General features: G+C 39.7%; 1 protein-coding gene across 1 annotated transcript in view; it reads left to right on the forward strand.

Annotated features, from left to right (window-relative positions):
• The window catches only part of LOC139694087 (orexin receptor type 2-like), an 87892-nt gene extending 70933 nt beyond the window's left edge, over positions 1 to 16959 (forward strand). Inside the window, exons 3-6 of the mRNA XM_071592512.1 lie at positions 10677 to 11038; positions 15755 to 15881; positions 15924 to 16166; positions 16954 to 16959. Of these exons, the coding sequence (XP_071448613.1) occupies positions 10677 to 11038; positions 15755 to 15881; positions 15924 to 16166; positions 16954 to 16959 (738 nt within the window). The remainder of the gene's footprint in view (positions 1 to 10676; positions 11039 to 15754; positions 15882 to 15923; positions 16167 to 16953) is intronic.
• Positions 16960 to 20161: the final 3202 nt, after the last annotated feature.

A 20161-nucleotide genomic window follows, 5' to 3' on the forward strand; every position in this document is an offset into this window, starting at 1 on the left:
TTTCATTTTTTGCTGGTGTATTGTCGACCCAACGTTTGCACCAGTCATGTGGGCCATGTATACGAGTATTTCCTTCCCTTCCATTTGAATGTGCCATGCAGCGAGAATCATGATAATAGGATTGTTAGGTGACTGTACTTGTTCAAACGGAAGCAAATCAGTATCAATGGCAAGATCTGATTATTGATTGACATTCCGTATTATTTGATGACTGAATATGCTGCAGAAAATAAAATACTAAGAATTTTATCTAGGGTTATTGTCCCCTATTCCCCAGAACGAATTGAAAAATATTCCGGTTTAGGGAAAGTCATTTTTGATGAAAAATTGATGAATTAAATCTTATTTTTCTTTCCCATGTTACCCAAAACTTAAGGTTTTGACTATTATTGAGTCTTTCGGCGATATTTAAAGTGTTTCCGACCAACCTTATGAATACTCATTTTTAGATGTCTATTGTACAAATAATAGTGTTCTGACAACGAATGATGCGAAAATTCAATACTTGTTAAATCCGAAATAATCCTAACTAGCAACTATTAGAAAACAAATAATCAATTAAAATTTTCATCTTTGAATTTAATTTAAATAATTCATTTTTCATGAAAACGATATTTCAACGCTCTAAATATTCGTCTCAAAGTTGATTTATATTAATAAAAAGAATAAGTTATAAAATTAATCAACATCAAAAATTAATAAGAGGGAACACATTCCCACCGTAATGAAGCCCTTTTTCGGAATTTATGTTGTTAATATATAATCCAATTTTCAATCATGAAATAAACTTTATCCGTCGAAAAGCAATAAAACCCCAATTTATACTGCTATTGCAAATAGTGATACATCTTCTAAAAAGGGCTCTGACATCAAATCATAGAATTTCGCCTGTATCCATTAAAACTCTCGAAATTTAACATTTCCTAAATTTTCCATACCTCAACGAATCGTATACAGGTAGAGCTAAAATATTTTCCGTCGTTTCGGTTACAGTTGAAAATATTGACAGTCGTACACCATTTGGATTTGGTAATTTAGTCTTTCGACAGGGTCACGCATTGTGAAATATAAGATTATTTATTAAATCAGGACAGAGCTAACAGGTGATAAACCCTCTCAGATCGTTCGGTTGGGTGTGGTTTTTTATGCTGTTTCCATAGATTGCTAATTTCAGCAAAATGCATCTCTTTTGGTTGCTACTGTATTCATATTATTCCATTGCAAAGGAAATAGTCGGAAGTTATCGCAAAAAATACGCACATTTGTACTTTTTGATTTTATTATGTAAAGCTTTTTGATTTTATTTCTCCAAGTAACGATACGCAGTGCGAAGTAGTCTCTTGAAATTCCTCCTTGCTCTCCAGCTGCTATCCGGAAGGTCAGCAGTGTCGTTGGCAAGTTTATGATCGTATCCACTTCGTGGTGTAGTAGTAGTATTTAAGGGAGGCGACCAACAGCTTAGGTCATTTGCAACATTAGGGATGGACAGGAAAGGATGAAGGGTGGAGAGAAACCCGGCATCGGCATTAGCCTACTCTTTACGAAAGGCGCCAAGGGGTCCACAGCTTAACGTCCCATCCGACAGACGGCGTACTCACTCCAAGTGCCCTCCACAAAGCACCTCAAGTAGGGATGGAGATACCACAAAAATATTCAACACCGCCGGGATTTGAACCCGGACCCTATAGGTGAGAAGCTCGTGGCGTATAAATACGAAGGGACACTAGCGTAAAGATTTTTGTCCCTCCCGCCTTTTATTCATGCATGTAGTACCCGAGTTCCTCGCATAAGACCCATCTTGTTCGGACAGGGCCGCTTTGGACATGTGCCCGTGCGCTGTGTCATACTTTTTGTTTATCAAGTTGTGATTCATTTTCGCCACCAGTGACTGCTCACTTTTACCCTATTTCTGGCATACACATTTTTCCGACTCGTGAGCTTTTCACTCCTCTACGACTCCACTTTGAATATTTTTATTTCCATTTTATTCCTAGTTATTCTACTGCCATGGGGAAAAATACGGTTTTTTTGCGTAGGTGCAGTTCCTGGAAACGCATCAGTGAGTTCGCAATTGTAGTTAATGGCCGCAGTACTTATATTTTCTCGCAGTGATCCAGTTTTGCAAGCGGAATATTCTGTGGCAAAAATATATGTAATGTAAAATGTATCTCTAAACGCTTGGCTTAAGCTCATCCTGCTAATTGCCTAATATCAACATGCAAAATTTGAGCTGTCATTATTTCATTTAAAGCCAATCATATTTTATTGAAAGTTCAGTCATGTATTCCATTACTGATTGCCTGTGAGTACAATTATTTGACCTCAACTGATGATTAACTCATCGGAGTTTGATCTGGTCGAAGAGCTGACCTTTGAATAGTGGTGCCCGACCTATTCATAATTATTCTTTACTCAGTGAGAAATTTGATCTAAAATATTTCACGGAAATTCCTCAACACGTATCGAATTGATTTGAAAAATGTTGCTTGAAATTTTAAAAATTGAAATGGTATTTAGGTTAAAAGAATATTTTCTATGTTTTGTACTTAACAAACATTATTCACTATTACTTCACATCCTTTTGGAATATGTGCACGTATAAAATATTTCTACACGTCACAATTCATTCAAGAAAGCATCACAAGGTCTCGAAACATGTGATTTCAAGTTTCTCATGAAGAAAAAATAAGAAATTTTCGTCTTTCATATTTCTCTCTCGATATCTTGAGACAAATCATTCTTGTTTTAATGGTTTTTTTCACCTCTCCAATGTCTATCGCAAAGCTCAAAAGATATTTCACTCACAAGCGAATATACTTTCGCCTCATATTTTCCGCTCTAAGAAAGAATTATACCATTGAGGATATCAATTATTTTTTATTTTTAAGAGATCTTAATGTTTACCGCTTAGATCAAAAGAAAAGAATATTGCTCCCTGGATCATATTCTTTGACGCTCCTGACAGAGCGTTAACTAATTAATAGCTCGAGGTAAGAGATCCACACTGGACACGTCTTCAAAATGTGGTCTCGAACCGCTTAAGGGAGATGCGTTGAGCCACTCCAATGGAGCGCTTGAAATCGAGCGATCGATGCAAGCGAGTGCGATACGCTACCTTTTGTAAGCGTGAACTTCTCTCTCTCTCCTTTACTTTTTTATTTCCCACACTTTTTCCATCCCCACAATCCCAGGGCACACGGCACGGTGAAGAGAGGCGAGAGTTCCTAAACCTCCGACTAAAAGCGTCCACCGAAGCCAATTAATTTCCGAGTGGAAATGAATGGGATGAAAAATTGGGAAAATATTATGGTCCGACGGTCATCTGGCGCAAACGGAGAGAGAGGGAGACAATGCCCCTCCGGGTTGGTCCGTTATTATCCTCCGTTTCAGGTAGCTCTGGACTAAATTTGTTGTGCCTGTTAACAGACGCCGTGGGCGATGGACTTTGATTGTCGTGGGTATACAACGACGATAAAATTATAATAATATTGTGTGTTTTCGTTCAACTCAATTTAAAAGCTTTAAAGGTATAAAACATTGCAGTATTTAGGAGTGCGTATACGCTGACAATCATTAGAGTTGTTGCAATTACTAAATTCGATAGGTATCTAAGAGAATGAACGTTAAAATGCTCACCAGCAGACCGGGCATTCGTATTTTTCTTGTTGAGGGCAGTGAAACTGGAATCAGAGTTAACTTTTAGGGGATGGAAAGTTATTATTGCGCCCCACGGTAAAAAGAGGATGGAATGGTTAATCGTTCTCGTTTTTACTGGCCTGCGTTCCAACAGCCTGATCATAAAGCCTGCCCGCGGCCTTGAATTATTAACAAACAGTTTTTGCTGGTTTCCACAGAATAAATATTCTCTATGAATTCTACAATAATATATTACTGTTATGATTCAAAAATTACTATCGTTTGGTATTGGTCATTGAGAAAGGTAATTCCAGCAGGAAAATGGTCTGTTAAAAAACATAGTCGCTGTGCTGTCAAAATTCTGATTTCAATTGAAGTGTTTAATGTGTGTAATAAATGTAATACTTCGGCACGAATTATGTATTTTTTCAGCGTTCGCCGTAATTAACCGAGAATTTCAAACACAAATGCTTCCAAAATCTAGGTCTACTATCAGCCCAAGGAGGAATTTGATAATAAACGAACGTATTAGGAGTAATGAGAAACATAACATTAACTCAAAATGATTATGCAAAATTCTAGTGCTTGAGATGACAAGAGATAAGTAGAAACAGTGATCTGTATAGCGGCTGAGTAAAATGAGGGAGGGTGTATTGGCTAGGTTTTGTACATGAGGAAAACGACCTTGTGAAGTGCTCTCTTAAATTTGTTGTGGATGGAGGGTTTTTATGTCATCTGGGAGAGAGTTCCACAGACGGCATGCTGTAACGGGAAAAGACTTGTGATAGATTTCCGTGTGATGGTGTGGGACAAGAAGTTTATTATTACCCCTAGTATTTCTGTTGTGGATTGAGCTGATGGGAAGGAAATTTTTGTGTAAATATTTAGGTGTGTGGTCTGAAAGTATCCTGCAGAAAATTGAAAGAATATGTAAATGTCCAAGGCCTTCTAGCTTTAACCAGGATATTCTTGTAAATTAGTCGGAGATATGATCGTAATTTTCTAAGATCACATAAGAACCGCACACAGGAATTATGGGTCCTCAGGGGCTAGGTTTTCAGTTCACCTGAAAGGCCTTTGTTTGACGTTTCCTCAATGGTTGCGCCTAAATTATTTACTATCCTTAAGTATGGTATGATAGATACTTGCAATGTCAGTGTTGGAAGTTAATCCATACTTATTTTAGAATGTATTTTATGGTATCCGATTATAATGGACTGACTTTTGATTGGGTCTATTTATCAGTAAATTTTTAATACCCCATTGTGACAAAGCAGCAAGATCTGAATTAATTTCGTTGATAATTCTAGGTAGGTCGTGAAGGCGGGAATGGTGATATATTTGTAAATCATCGGCGTAAAGATGATGATTGCAATTAGAAATACCTCTACTAATATCATTTCTATGCGTGGAAAAAACAAGGGTCTAAGAATGGATCTTTATGGAACACCCCTGTGCATTTTAAGCCAACTAGAGGATGAATCAGGTGTGATAGCTCTTTGAATTCGGTAACTTAAGTATGCAGGAATCCATTGCAAAGACGAGGAAGAGAAATTCAGGATTTGAAATTTTGCTGAGAGAATATCTTTCTCAATAGAGAAGAAGGCTTTCGTAAGTCTAGGAGAGTAATTATTGTCAACTCTTTCCGAGCCATGGATAGTTGGATGTCATCTGTTATTTTTAAGAGAGTGATAGCTGTTCTGTGAGAGGGCGGAAAGCCTGGTTGTAGAGGATCAAGAAGTCATTTTCATTGAGAGACTTTGAGATTTGTTCATACATAGTCTCTTGAATGCTTTTGATGAAGAAGGCAAAATGGTGATTGGCCTATATTCGGCAATGTTAGTAGGTGTGGATTTTTTGAGATTGGACGGACGAGGGCACTTTTCCATAGCAAGAGATATGGTCCAGTTAAGGTGGACTAATTAAAGATATGAGTCATAACAGGAAGCACATTGGTAAGTAATTTGTGTATTAGAATGATTGAAATTCTGCCAGCTCCATCTGTATAGGACTTATTTTTTTAGGGCATGCAGGACTTGCATTTGTCTAACGAAAGAAATTTTGAATGAGCTTGCTGGAGATACTGGAGTTGGCCCAGAATTATACAAATTGTATAAGATTTCATTTGTTGCATCAAGGTCAATTTCCGTCGGTGGGGTTGTGAATAAGCGGTTTAGATCAGCTGGAGAAATGTCAGCAGGTTTTGAGTGTTGATTTTTAGTTTTACCGACCCCAAGGTGCTTCAAGCTTTTCCAAATTTGTGACTAGGGCTCTTTAGATATTTGGAAAGTATATCTGACTTTGGAATTCCTGATGACTTGCTTAGTTTTGTTACGCAGTTTTTTGTACATATTGAATATATTTTCGTTTTTGTTTTTTAAATAGGTTATACGCTGCGTCACGCCTGCGAATCAAGGCTTTTATTTCATCTGTCCATGGGGAGCGTGGTTTTGACAGTCGGATTTTTCTTAACGGTGCATGTTTGTCTCAGGTTAGGGGTGGGGCAGATCCTTTCCCTGTGCAGCCTGTGGTTTCCCAAGAAGATCTAGTATCTAACAAATCGCACCGTTTGGGTGAAGCTGAGGGTGCCGTGAGGCCCTTCGGTTAGTAGTCCAAAACTCTTACCATTGAACCACCAAGTCCTCGAAAGGAAGGCGATGAATTAATTTTAAATGGGAAATGACCAAGGTCAAAGAAGACGCGATTGTGGTAAAATATGTTAATTTTTGCATCTTTTCAGTTAAGCCCACTGTAAGAAAAAATTATTTAATCAATTTCCGTATACTAGCGAATTATTTCATTTTTCTTTATCATCATCCCCAACTATGTGTATGCGAACCATAATCCTCGCCCAGCCATGATCATTGGTGTCATTCCAAATCGATAAAACACGCCGAAAATTTCCGTAAGCATTTAAGCCTAGCTTGGATTCATTTTCCCTAAAACGTTTCCCATCCTACTTTTTTACATTCAGGGACACAGCTTGATGTCCACCTTGCATTCTTTATTTAAGAGTATTTATTTTTCATTTTATATAGCCATCCAGGCTTGTGCTTGGGCTTATTCCGCGAATCAACCAAAATGTTGGATGGACTAGAATTGTTCGAAAATTAGGAATTTAAAGAAGATTAAAGTAGCATATTTCATCACTCTCGTCAACATTAAGTTTAAAAAATTTTAGCTTATTGCGGGAATCCCAGATCTATATATCCTTACGAATTTTGTAGCGTCCTGTCGTTTGTGAGCTTTCGGTGGAGCTCGCATTTTTTTAAGTGAAAAATTAATCACGTGGGAAAAATAACGGGGTCGAGTTATCTGCAAATGTTTACCCTAAAATTCAATGTAAAAGAAAAGTACCGTTCGCGGTAGCAAACAAGAAGTGTAGAATTATTTTGTGAATTATTACACTGCCGTGCATGAAATTACAATAAATCTCATCTCAATGTTCGACGATTGTGTGGAAATGCGGTTGCCAGACTATTAAATTTTATAGCTTTTTGATTTCCGGTGAACTCCGCACGAAAAACTCTTTAACACCAAAGTTTCTTCAACTTTACTTTCGATGTCAGAAGTGAATGTTTCATTCACTCGGATATTATATATTTAGCAGGCTTAGTTTATCGGTACCATCACTTTCACAAGTTTTTAATCGAGATATTTGTTGGCAGGAGCTCTAAAAACTATTTTATTCCATTTCAATCTATTCATCTCTTCTTGGTCTCCTTCCATCACCGGCTTCTCTTACTTCGTCCTCGGCCCTGAATTTTTCAATTGTGGTCTTCGCTAAATTATCTGGCTTCATGATGCGCACCATTAGTTTCCTTTGATAGATGAAACGGGCTTATTTCCAAATGTGAAAGGTGTATTTTGCAATTTTAGATTTTGAAAGTCTCTTCTAGTAACTAGTTTACGTATATTCTTAGATTCCTATTACAAAGCATTACATCATGATGAATCAATTACAATATTTGTATATTTTTAGGCAATTCCATTGCGTCCTTCTTTATTCATAATAGCCATGTGTTTTTTTATAATTCTTACATTGTTCGAAAGCATTAGTTGCTCCTGGAAATCTTCCAATTGTAATTCACATGAAAATTTAAGAGAGTCGTTCCAGTGACCATCCACAATCACGGGAAATGGGAAAATAGGATATGCTTTGCCACGGAATGTTCTCAGATGATTTTTGCATGGGTTAATATACATATACCAGTGAGTAATGAGAATGCTGCTTGGTGCGGAATTATTTATATTACTATTGGTAACTCTTTGACAAGGAAATTTTGAGCGATTCTTTTCCAAATTTACTCTGGAATGTGAAGTCCTGCCCTCACTCTACCCTCGCTCTGCCCTCCACCTATCTCACCCGAAATCGTTCCCTGCGTCCATCTTCGCCTCCACCCGTGAAAGAGAACAGAGGGCTGCTTTAATGGAAACACAGCGGTGAGACGAAATGACGGTAAGGATAGAGATTTGGGTCAGGGATCAAACTGAATCAAAACTTTTCGAGGTCTGCTTGACGTGGAGCTTGGAGAGGAAATTTGAATCTGAATGAGTAAGGGGGCAAACTGCCTCAGCTCGGTGAAAATAAAAACTTAGTTGTGTGCCCCAGAGAAGCTTAAAAGCTGTTGGTAACTGAATAGAATACCGACTTACATGCAAATGAATGATTATGACCCCAAAATAATCAATTTTGTGCAGCCGACGTTTAATAATTAGAGTTTCCATTCATGTTAAGGTGAAATCTTGGGTATACAAAGTACGATATTACCACCGAATCAGAGCGAGTTAGAACTGAACCTAAAAGAAATATGGAATATATTTAGTTTCAATAATTCTTCATTGTAACATTAATTAAAAAATCACAAGTGAGTTTTGAGTATAATTGAAAAGAATTAAGTTTTATGTTCATTCATTTCCGTACCATCCTTAGAAATTACGCAAATATTCTGCCAACTTTTCTCAATTAATCCTGGTGTAATTGAATGAACTCGGATTCTTAAATGAAACTTTTTATACGAGTAACCTAGGCTTTACGCTATTGAAGACATAGACTAGATCTTCAATAGCATGAAATATCAATTGATAAAGGCAAGAATCATGGATATAGGCAGCTAAAGACGATTCCATATTCAGAAATAAAACTGAATTTGATTGCAAAAAGCTAGCATCATATGTTGTGTATTGAGTGATAACATCCTGAGTAGACGCACTCTAAATGTCCTCTTTCATTATAACTTTATATATGTGGGTTTCTGTCTGTGCACCAATCTCAATCATGATGCAATGTGCATAAAAAAAATTGGATGTTACTTGAAATTTGCGTAAGTGAATTCACATTCCTGCTATCTTCAAATATAAGAATCAGACAGCTGCTTAGATTGGAAAAATATATTTTTGTACATGAGAGTAACAGCCTTTATCAAATAGGTTTTGTAGTATGACTAGTGAAGGAGCATTCAAATATTTCAATACCACTCACCCTCCACATTGAACCCCATATTACCATAACTATTCAAATCTTGTCAAATATCCATGGCATTCCAGTTGCAGCTTATAATACAAAACACTATGTTAATAGGTATGAAATAGAACTTATGAAAATATTTGACTAACTAATTTTTCTGATAGAATGGAAATTCTGAAATACCTAACCAGTATTTTAAATTATAGTTGTGACTTCGAATGCCTTAGAAATATAGCGTATAAAAATTGTTATTTGGTAGGTCTTATGAGAAATATATTTTAGGAAATATTTTCGTTTTGAAAATGTTGTCCCCTGGGAGTTGATATTGAGACTTGTCATTCAATTATTATAAATATTCGTATCATACAATACAATACAATTGAATTTGGCTGTAATATACGAGTTCAAACATATTTGTAATGAAAATTGTAACTTCCCGGTCGCATGTCAGCTATGAAATATTATGAACGAGCGTTTGTCCGTAAAGGTATTTAATTTATTTTAAAGGCGTTGAAATGTGGAAAATTCATGGTCTACGAAAAATGTGCGTGGCCCCACGCGGTTAGTTATATCCGAAGGACCCTCACTTGGCCACGCACAATGAGTTTGCCAATAGGGGTGTCCATCACCTTACAATTTATCGACCGCGATGAACGTGCAATATCACATTTCATCGAGCCATTGAATACTATGTAATGCCGCGTTGGATATTGAGGTATTGAAATATGTGTATACATCCACACATATGCATGTAGATATACTCATGACTCAGTCTTCTGTTGGCAAAGGGACCACCTTTAGACCCCGAAATATCATGTTGGTTATTATTTTTTATCCCTACACTACCCGTCCTAAATAGTATGTGTACGATCACTTAAGTGTCTATGGTCGTAATAGCTAAGTAGCTATTTGTTGTTATATGCATATGTTTCCCGAAATGAGTATAAAATATAAGGAGGTGATGACAGCAGACCTTAAGTTTTGTACATGTCATCAGTTTTATACGTAGTACCCTCTATCAATGTCTTACCTGTGGAACCTAAAGTATATACAAATCGACGCACCAGAGAAGCGTTGTCTAATCAGAGGGCCTAAGGTAAATATGATAACGTCCATTTAGTGCACCACACCGGCATTGTATTGTTACATTTTCCATTCAAACTTACATGGCACCCCGCAATATTCATTAACGAGCATCGCATAGACATGACCACCGCCTAATTAACAACGTGTCTACAGTAATCAACCCGAAGGATGGTCGCGACAGGTTAGGGTGGACTAACAAGCTCCCCACCCTCTCATGCTACGTGAAATTCACACATTAACAGGCTATTGAAGGCAACCAGTTCCCTTCCTGCCCTATTATCAGTGGCAATAACATCACTCGGCTGTGGGGGTTGTCTCGAAGCGTGCAAAGAAGAAGCGCGCGAACCTTGGGCTTGACCCGCAGCCCCTTGGATAAGTATCCGAACGCTCTACCCACTAGACTACCAAACCTGCCACCTACAAATAAAACTATTTTACTATTTTGAGTCAATGATGAGTAGAACTAATATTTTTACCCTCCTCCCAGGTTATCGTGGTGCTGTGGTGCGTGTCACTGGCAATATTCGTGCCCCTCCTGTGGGTGCGACGGACGGACCGGGTGGTGCTGGGTGGCGAGGGGGAGCTGCCACCCCTTGCCCGCACTCACCACTTTGCTTTCTGCCTCGAGGACTGGCCGCCGTCCGGCTCTGAGCGGAGACTCTACGGCGTTTTCTGCTTCGTGCTGGTCTACGCCGCACCCGGCACCGTCGTCATTCTGGCATACGCCCTCATGGGGCGGAGCCTGTGTGCGGCGGCCAACGCAGCCGCCTCCGGGAGACACCCGCCTTTCTTCCACGCGGGTCAGAACGGGACGGGCAGGACGCAGGGGTCCGCCTCGTGCTCCTCACGGTGAGTTACGCTGTACTCCTAAGGGAGCCGGGAGGGGATTTGATTTGGGGAGTTGAGAGAAAAGCTTTTTATTTCGTTTTGTAAATCTACTATTAAATAATTATTATTTCTATTCGTTATCTAGCGTTTTAAGTAGGTTTTGAATTGACAGACAGAAGATCGTTACATTTTAGCTTCGTATGACAAGACGAAGCTTTAACTTACACCCGAAACTCTATTAAACTGCTCTTTAATTCTATATACTATCCAACTCCCTCCATTCAATTTAACATGCCTACATGCCTTATATGCATAGCATGCCTTTTCCTCATCCTACTTCCCCCGCATTAAGTTCTCCCCTCTATCAAAGTCTTCAATATTCCTTCGCCAGTTAAAATACTCTACATCCAACTTACCTGCCTCCCAAATTCCTCCGAATTTCTCCCAGAAAACATTTTTCTCAACGTAGTTCTTCACTTTTTTCCTTTCCATCTGTTTTACCTTTTCCATTCTTCTCCACACCCACACCTCAAGAGTGTGCCTCCATGAACATTTTTTATTGTACGATCCGGATTTCAATCTCATAGGTCACTTTCAGGTGATCATAATATGAGAAATCCTTCAGGTGACATGACATGAGATGTTGAAACCAACATCGTGCAATGAAAGATTTTAATTGTTAAAAGTAGTTTTACCAAGTGGAGAAATAACAGGAATTCAAGACTAACACGGTGAAACTGATCTAGTTGATTTATTATATTGAATAGCAGGCATCATCATCCAGTAGTAGTAGTAGTATTTAGGGGAGGCAACCGACAGCTGAGGTTATTTGCGCCATTAGGGATGGACAGGAAAGGATGAAGGGTGGAGAGAAACCCGGAGTCGGCATTAGCCTACTCTTTACGAAAGGCGCCAAGGGGTCCGCAGCTTAACGTCCCATCCGACGGACGGCGCACTCACTCAAAGTGCCCTCCACAAAGCACCTCAAGTAGGGATCGAGATACCATTGAAAAATATTCAACACCGCCGGGATTTGAACCCTGGATCACCATCAATAATTAACGAAGATCCTTTACTTAACTTGAAGGTTTCCGCCATGTTTTTGCGATATTGAATGTTTTGGGAGGGAGAGATACTTTAAAATCTAAAGTAAAAGTTTTGTATCGCCAATCCATAAATACCTTACCGACTCTGGAAATACCTGACTTATCCAATCAAAACTCCCGTTCGGTGCAGATAATAGTTTTTTTTGTGGACTGGACCAATGTTTTCTATCATTAATTCTTAGAGAAGAATTCGAACTTTTTGCTCATGAAACACTTTCGATTTTGCACATAACATTTGAAATGCATCGTGCTTCTTACCATACAAGTATATGTTCAAGGTTCGACATATTCTTTTGTCGGATGTCATTTTGCAGCATGAGACATTCATAAACAATTTTTGACGGAAGGCATCGACTCTTTTCACATCAGCATCGACCATCTGAAATTGAATTACATTGTGATATTCATCAAGAAGTCTCGAGCCTCGTTATTTGGTCACAAAGGTTTTTAGTTTTTTAATCCACTTTGACGAAAAAAATCTGCTCCCATTACATAGTTTAATACTTTAATCCTCTTTATTTTTCTAAGAGATAGAAGACAACTTTAATGTACCCCACTCACGGAGTAAACCATTCGACTGCGAGATGGGACCGTCCTCAAACCGCTTGATTCCTCCTTTTTCAAATGTGCAGCCGTATAGAGGTTGCGGAGCCGGAGTGCAGGTGGAATTTTTTCTAATTGTGTCGAAATATAGATGACCCTGCAGTCCTATTTCCTTGTGCTCTGCAATCTTAGGATCTACATTATTAAGACGCTGGCTCCTCCCCTTTTTCAACCTTTGTCCTTCCACCTCTGCTCGCCCTGACCGGGCCCTGAAATTTTGTAAACACTCCTACGCCGCCGTCAAGACACGGAATCACTTTACTCTCTCATTTCCTCTTTATTTCCCTCTGGAGTCGAGGGCGGCGACTGTTTCACCCCAGCGGCTCCCACAGTTCCATGGGGTAATATTACGGCGCTCTCTTTGTTGCCTCAGCACCACTAACAACGAAAAAACAGGTCAATTCGGAAATTTCTACAGACCTTTAAGATTATTTCTGTGATAGCTTCACTGGGACCTGACGTGGACCCTTTTGAGGATCGATTTGCAGAAGGGAACGTCGTGCCTTCCCCCGAGTGACCTACTCATCGAAAAAATGTGTGAGGCACTGCGAAATGCGCTGGTATTCTTTCCTCATGCCGAAAAATAAAGAAATTGAACTGCTCCTTGGGTCGTGTGACCGTGCGATTGCAGGGACCGACCGACCAACAATGTTTCAAGGCGTTTTTACGGCTCCTGAAAGAAGCTGCTTCCAGCTGCCTACAGCATGTCTTGTAGTGTTTTATTCTTATTTAATTTTTAATGAGCACTGGCGTTTTATGTTTCCTGTTTCGGGGTAGTGAGTCCGGAGTGCTTACCTGTAATAGGTATATGCTCTTGAGTTGTTGCTGCTTTGGGTCTCCAGTGGGCAATGTGGGCTTCAGGGTCGTAGTCCCAGATGGACTCAAGGAGAGGAATTCCCGCGTGGGCAAGGGATGATGTCATGTTGTCTGCCTGCTCTTTGAGAAACTGGAGGATTGGAGGGATCTTTAGATATTTTCTTATGTCGCTGTTTCGGATCATCCAAGGCGCCGACTAGCCTTCTGAGGATTTGCATTTCAGTAACTTGAATCTTTTTGAGGTGGGATGGAGTCGCTTGGAGCCACGCCGGAGCCCCGTAGCAGGGGAGCGGTCTTAACGACTTAGGTAGAGCAGCCTCTTAGTTTTTAGTGATACCGGTTCGGAGGGTCTTAAGATGGGTTGTAGTGCCCTAGTTGCCCCCAGAGCTTTACCTGAGGCTTTGCTGATATGGCGGGCCCATCGGAGTCCTTTGTCGAGCGTGACTCCCCGAAAGGAGGTGTATTCCTTCCTGGGGATCACTTAAGTGCCGAACTGGATGCGAGAACCCAGTTCTCTAATCCTTCGTCTATAGAAATTGATGTGGGAGCACTTGGCGATTGCAGGGATTAATAATATAGTCCATGGCCCAGAGAAGAGGTGCGGCGGGTCTCCGTTTGAATGAGCTTCTAATTTCCCGGTTTCAAACTTTCATTCTCGCCTATGAAAATATACCCTCTCGGCAAAGTACCAATACTCCTTTTACTTGATTCCCTTGCTGTTTTGCGATGGTACTTTTGGTCCTCTTATGAGTAGTTAGGTTTGAAATTGCGGAGAATCTCAGTATATTAGTTCTCAGGACTGTTGTGAACTGCCGCAACTCAGTCCTCTAATGTTTAACATTACTTTGCTTACTGAGTAGTTCTAGAACGCCTCTTGAGTCAGCCGCAAACCGTAATTAAGTTTCTGTGCGGGGTCAAACTACGAGTGTTCTCGCTCAATCGTAAATTTACATTTGAAGAGATGAGAACGGCGATGCCTCGGGTTTCCCAATATGGAGAACTAATCGAGATCTATATTCACACCCAAAGTAATATTTTCACGTTCATGCCACGGTTTTCATGAATATTCACCAGGAACTAAATTTTCGTGAAAATCGACACTCTTCTGTGTTCGGAGCTTAAGCAAAAGTTTCCCATCATCTAATAAATTGATGTCATCGATTACATTGTCGCGTTTACTCGCAAGGAAAAAGTACGAGCACTATTATGTAGTATTAAAATATTTTCAGAAAATTTGAATTTTATTTATTTATGCAGTCACAAATGAACATATGCATCTACAAACAATATTTGTACTAATGAAGGAATAAAATTATACATATTAAGTGAGCATTTTAACGAGAAACAAGTTAATAAAATTAGCGTTGGGGGTCACAATTTTAAGTAAAATAGCAGAAGTTACTTCATGTAATGGTTAACTGCGGAACACCCATGTACGTAAGAGAGCTTAATTTTGCCAGCTGCACTGCAGTTTTTTGAACGAAATCCTGCTGGCATCATTTCTTCTATTCCATTGATCAAGAATACTCTTTCATGTTATTGATTTTTCTTCGCCTTCTTTTCAGTAGGCGTTTAGGGTTAGCTTCCATGAGCCCGGCTCCGTATTCAACTGGATCTACACATTGCCCCGCAAGCTCCCGCTAGGGCATGTGGCGGGGGGGTGTCGGGACAGTAGCTTTTCATGAATAAATATTCAAAAATAAATTGATATGGATACATGTTTGCACACCCGTAAACACGCGTACATCTACACACATTCGTACCTCCAACCTGCTATGGTGGGTGTGTTCGAGTAAAGTTTTAAATTTTTCTTTTTGAATTTAGAGAGTAATTCTAATATTATAAACAGCCATGATAAAAAATAAATCGGTGCCCTATATTTTTAATGATTATGTATCGTACGATAGAAAATCGAGTACCTAAAAGCACCGGTATCTATCTCTATTATCTCATCCTGGTGGTCCAATATGCATGTTTAATGTGGGAACATGATAATTCCCTGTGTCGCCAATAAAATCGGCTGTTCTGTGCCTATCTCATGGTCTTAGTGTTACTTGCTCTATTTGTGACTTTGTGACTCCCATCCTAGTTCCTCTTTGCCACAAGGAATAATTAGGTGATATGGTGAAGCTCGAACAGGCGTCCCTCGTCATGCTAAAGTCTCTCTCTCTCTCTGTCTCCCACGAACTAAAAAACTAATGAACGAACACAGGGTAGCGAGAGAGAGGCGTCGCGCGGCCCGCATTCTTCTGCTTCTGGCACTGTTGTTTGCCGCCTGCTGGCTCCCTTACAACGTCCTCTCGCTGCTGCTCGACCTGAGGCCGCACCCGCCGCCAGAGGTGAACGGAGGCGAGGCCCCCGCTGCCCCGTCGCCCTCCGAGGAGCTGATCATGAAGGCCTTTCCCTTCACCCTGCTCCTGGGCCATGCCAATTCCGCCATCAACCCCGTGCTCTACTGCTTCATGACCAACAACTTTCGGCGTACGGTGAAGGCCGTACTGCGATCCCCATGCACTGGAGGGTCGGTGACGTCGAGGAACCGAAGCCGTGGCCTTCCGATGGGGAGAAGGGGCCCGGACACCACGACAGAGGGCGCCAAGTTGGCCATGGGCGGGAAACGCAAGGTGAGTTGCCTTAACGTGTCCGACGACGGCTAGAACAACGTCTTCCTCCTCTCTTGATTGTTTCTCAAAACGATATGTCTCTTTCTCTTTTCTTCATCTCGCACCAATCTCCACGAATTTTTCTGAAACATTCTCTTTTGAACACACTATTTCGATCGAACTAAATTGATGAAACAAAGAAAGGTTTTCGTGAATAGTCCCCTTCCATGTTGTCTTGATTGTGATGTCAACTCTCGGGAAAGACGTCCTTTAATTACGGGAATGATGTCCGTTTCATACGACACATTTGACTTCAGAGGTCAGTTTGATGGTTAAATTTATTGAAACTAACTTTTTTAAGCTGAAGGATTAACTGATGAATATTAACATCTCCCAAAAGGATCACTCGCAGATTCAATGAAATGGTATCATTAGAGGGCATGTCGATTTTTATCTTTTGTCGACAGCATTGTCCCTAAAATACACTTTCTATAACAAGATTATTTTTTAACAAATAACTCTTTCCGGCCTCTCCTCACGGAAGATTATTAGAGCTCGAGTTTTACCCTCTTTTTAGATTTTATTGGAATTCTCAATGCATCGAAGTACCATTAAAACAATGTATATAAAATTAATTTATATTTTTATATTACTTTAATGAATCATGATGACCGCTACTAGATACCTGTTCTTCAGAGAAGGATTCCGGGATTACATTAGGCTAAATAAAAACACGTTTTCTTATGGAGCTAATTTAGTTGACCCTACTTTAATTAAGTTAACTAAAAGAGCTTTCTTTGTCTTATAGAGCTAATTCTAATCGTTGAGTGCAGCTTAAAAATCATGCTAGCCGGTAAACTTTTCGACAGTTGTCTGTGTGTTATGAAGTCTTTGATAGGTCGCCTGCCTATTCTGGCCTTCAATTAACATCTCCCAAAGCGTGAATATGAGGATTATAATGTACATAATACTGCGTCGTGAATATATATTATTTATTTTGGAGTCAATTATAGCAAATTCTATGGCAGTAAACATTTAAAAATCTAAACAACCCGCTAGCTCCCTGTTTAAATTTACCACTTGTGCTTGTTCCCCTGGGAAACTACGAACGCCTGGTTAAAAAAATGTATCCACAGATTTAGAGTTTAGGCATCATTTTCTCCGAATAATTATTCTTAAGAAATCATATCAAAAGTCCCATCGTAGTGATTCCAATATTTTTTTATAACATTGTGGCCTTGAAATGATTTCACAGCAGAATTTCCAGGTTTTCCGGGCAATGTTCAACATGGCAGTGCTTACACTTAAAAATATGACGGAACTATATAGTAAAATATGATTGAGTTTGCAAGCGTCGTTAGACTGTTCATTTGGCACTTATAAAGTGCCGATTCCTGAACTTTGTTCCTTTTTCCAAGGGTATTCCGTACTCTTTTGTGAATTTAACTCTTTTTGTACTTGGTTTTCTTAAATTCAATATGCAGATCTAATTCGTCTTCCAACCCATACCAATGGATATTATCCAAAACCTATGTGTATAAATTCGAACAGATGTGATTGATTTACCAATTGGAAATTGGTAAAAGCATAATAGTTTTTAGCATGAAAGAGTGCAACATAGGAGGTTGAATTTAAGATGTAAGCATTTAGAATTTCGGCTGTGGTTTCTCATTTGGCTATCTTAATGAAATATTACTGCGTATATATAACGAACAACGAATCATGTGTGTTTCGGAATGAAAATATATTAATTGTTTTTAATGCAAGATTCATAGGAATAATGCATGAACTCCATGAACAAGATGACAAGCAGCAAATGAATTTAGAGACTCACCGTGTCTATAGTTCTAAATGTTCTTGTCCTTAAGATGTCCTGACTTTACATAAATATTCTATGCACCAATCTGTATGATTGAATACAGATAACCACGAAATTCTAGTACAGGGATGCGGATAACCAATCCAAGAAATTAATAAACGCAAAAATCAATCAATATTTTAATCCTTTGGCATAGTCGTGAGATTAGTGGAGATAGAATGTTGAATAATTTACCTTTCTTAACGATTAATTAACTCCACATAGGAGCTGTGGAAAAACAGAGAGCAATGGTGCTTGAAAGTGAGTTGGGGCATGATTTACCAGAACAAGAGTTTTCAAATCTTCTTTAACCCAGGAGCTCCAATAGTTATTTGTCCTTCACCTCACGAAAATTATTCTAATATTTGCCCAACCCCCAATTCATTGTCATGGCAAATTACCAAACTTTCCGTAAGCCGAAATATCGTTTGCCCCAAAGATTGAAATTAATTATTTTTCCTGCACTCCATCCTTTAAAATAAGGATCTGATTTTTATGAAGGTTATTTTTTTTGTCTTATAGAAGGCCTCTTCATTTTTTTGTCTTATAGAAGTCCCCACACACTACCTAGCACCCTCTCCTTTCCGTTCCGCTCACTTGAATTCGCCCGTCTCATTCTGCCCGGGGCGGCCTCGGCCAGTCTTTTGCGGCTGTCTTTTTCGTCGGAAAGAAGGAGGATGGTTATATATATATATATATATATATATATATATATATATATATATATATATATATATATATATATATATATATATATATAATTATATGCACTATATTGTTTATAAAAACATATACATATGTATACAATATATATGTTTACATATTAATCCACCCTCCTACATAATGAATACATACATATCTGTATAGAAATTCCCAGATAACTGTACGACCCAACCACGCTACTTCAAAAGGGCCTCCGTTTTTTGTGATATTTCCACCCGCACCTCCTTCCCCCACCCTTCCCACACTTCCTGATGCCCATCCCTCCCTTCCTCTACCATTCCTCCCCAAAATCCTCTCCCCAAAATCCTCTACCTCCCTACGACTTCCGACCACGCTCTCCTCACCCACTCCCGAATTTTCCCACTCCCTCCAACTCCTCCCGTAAAAACCTCTCCGCACACAAATTTCCTCTTCCTCACCTCGCCTTTTCCCTTCCCACACCCACTCGCAACTCCACTCGATCCTCTCCAAACACACACACACACACATCCAATTAAACTTCTCCCTGCCCTCCCTCTTTCCGTCCTGTTCTATATCCCCTTCCCTGCAAACTCACATTCATTCAACTCCCCCCTCCTTTCACACACACCCATCATCACCCCCCGCGTGGCCTATATCTTGCCACCCTCCCAACCTTCTCTACAACCCCATCACTCTTTCTCTTCGCACCCTCTGACGCCGTCCCCCGAAAACAACAACTTTCGACTACCAAAACCCTTCCTCAACAACTCTTCCGTATTCCCGCACACGCTTCTCCGCCGTCACATTTTCTTTTCCTCAAATTTCCTTCTACTTCCCACAACCCCACTCTAATTTTCCCTCAAAAATTCTTGATACTCATTTATTTCCTGCGCTCATCCTCGTCTTTTGTTTTTATGTTTCTCCGTCCAATTCTCTCTGGGTCGTCTGATTTCGGCGTTTTTTCTTGCACACTGCGCTCGCTCTTTCTCCCATCCTCGCCTCTATTGTATTCTATTCTTCTCGCATTTGTTTTGGCCGCTCGTTTCATCTCTCGTCGCTCCTTTGTATATTTCATCCCATTTTCATTCATTTCTCTCTTAACGTCCCCAATTCCCTCCGGTGCTCGTCCATTTTCACTTTGCTTTCTCGACCCGCTTCCCGCCTCACCTTAAATCGACGTCCCTCCTCCTCTCGAACGCCCTCCTTTCCGACCCGTGACACATTCCCCCGTCCCGCTTTTATTTCCCCTCGGTGAACCAAAAAAAAACTGTGTCCGTTTGATTTAATAATGTTATTGTATGTTTTATTTCTTCCGTTCCTCTCCCAATTTATCCTGCTTTATCGCCCACTCTTGCACTCAAATCTCTATTTCTTTCAATTCCATCTCACTATTCCGCCATCATTTCACTTTCGTTTGATTCTGCTATAATTTTTCCATGTCCCATCATTTTTCCTCCTATCTCCTGAACCGCGT

This window comes from Hetaerina americana, unplaced genomic scaffold (genome assembly GCF_022747635.1).
Source record: "Hetaerina americana unplaced genomic scaffold, ioHetAmer1.1.p SCAF_5, whole genome shotgun sequence".
Taxonomy (NCBI): Eukaryota; Metazoa; Arthropoda; class Insecta; order Odonata; family Calopterygidae; genus Hetaerina; species Hetaerina americana.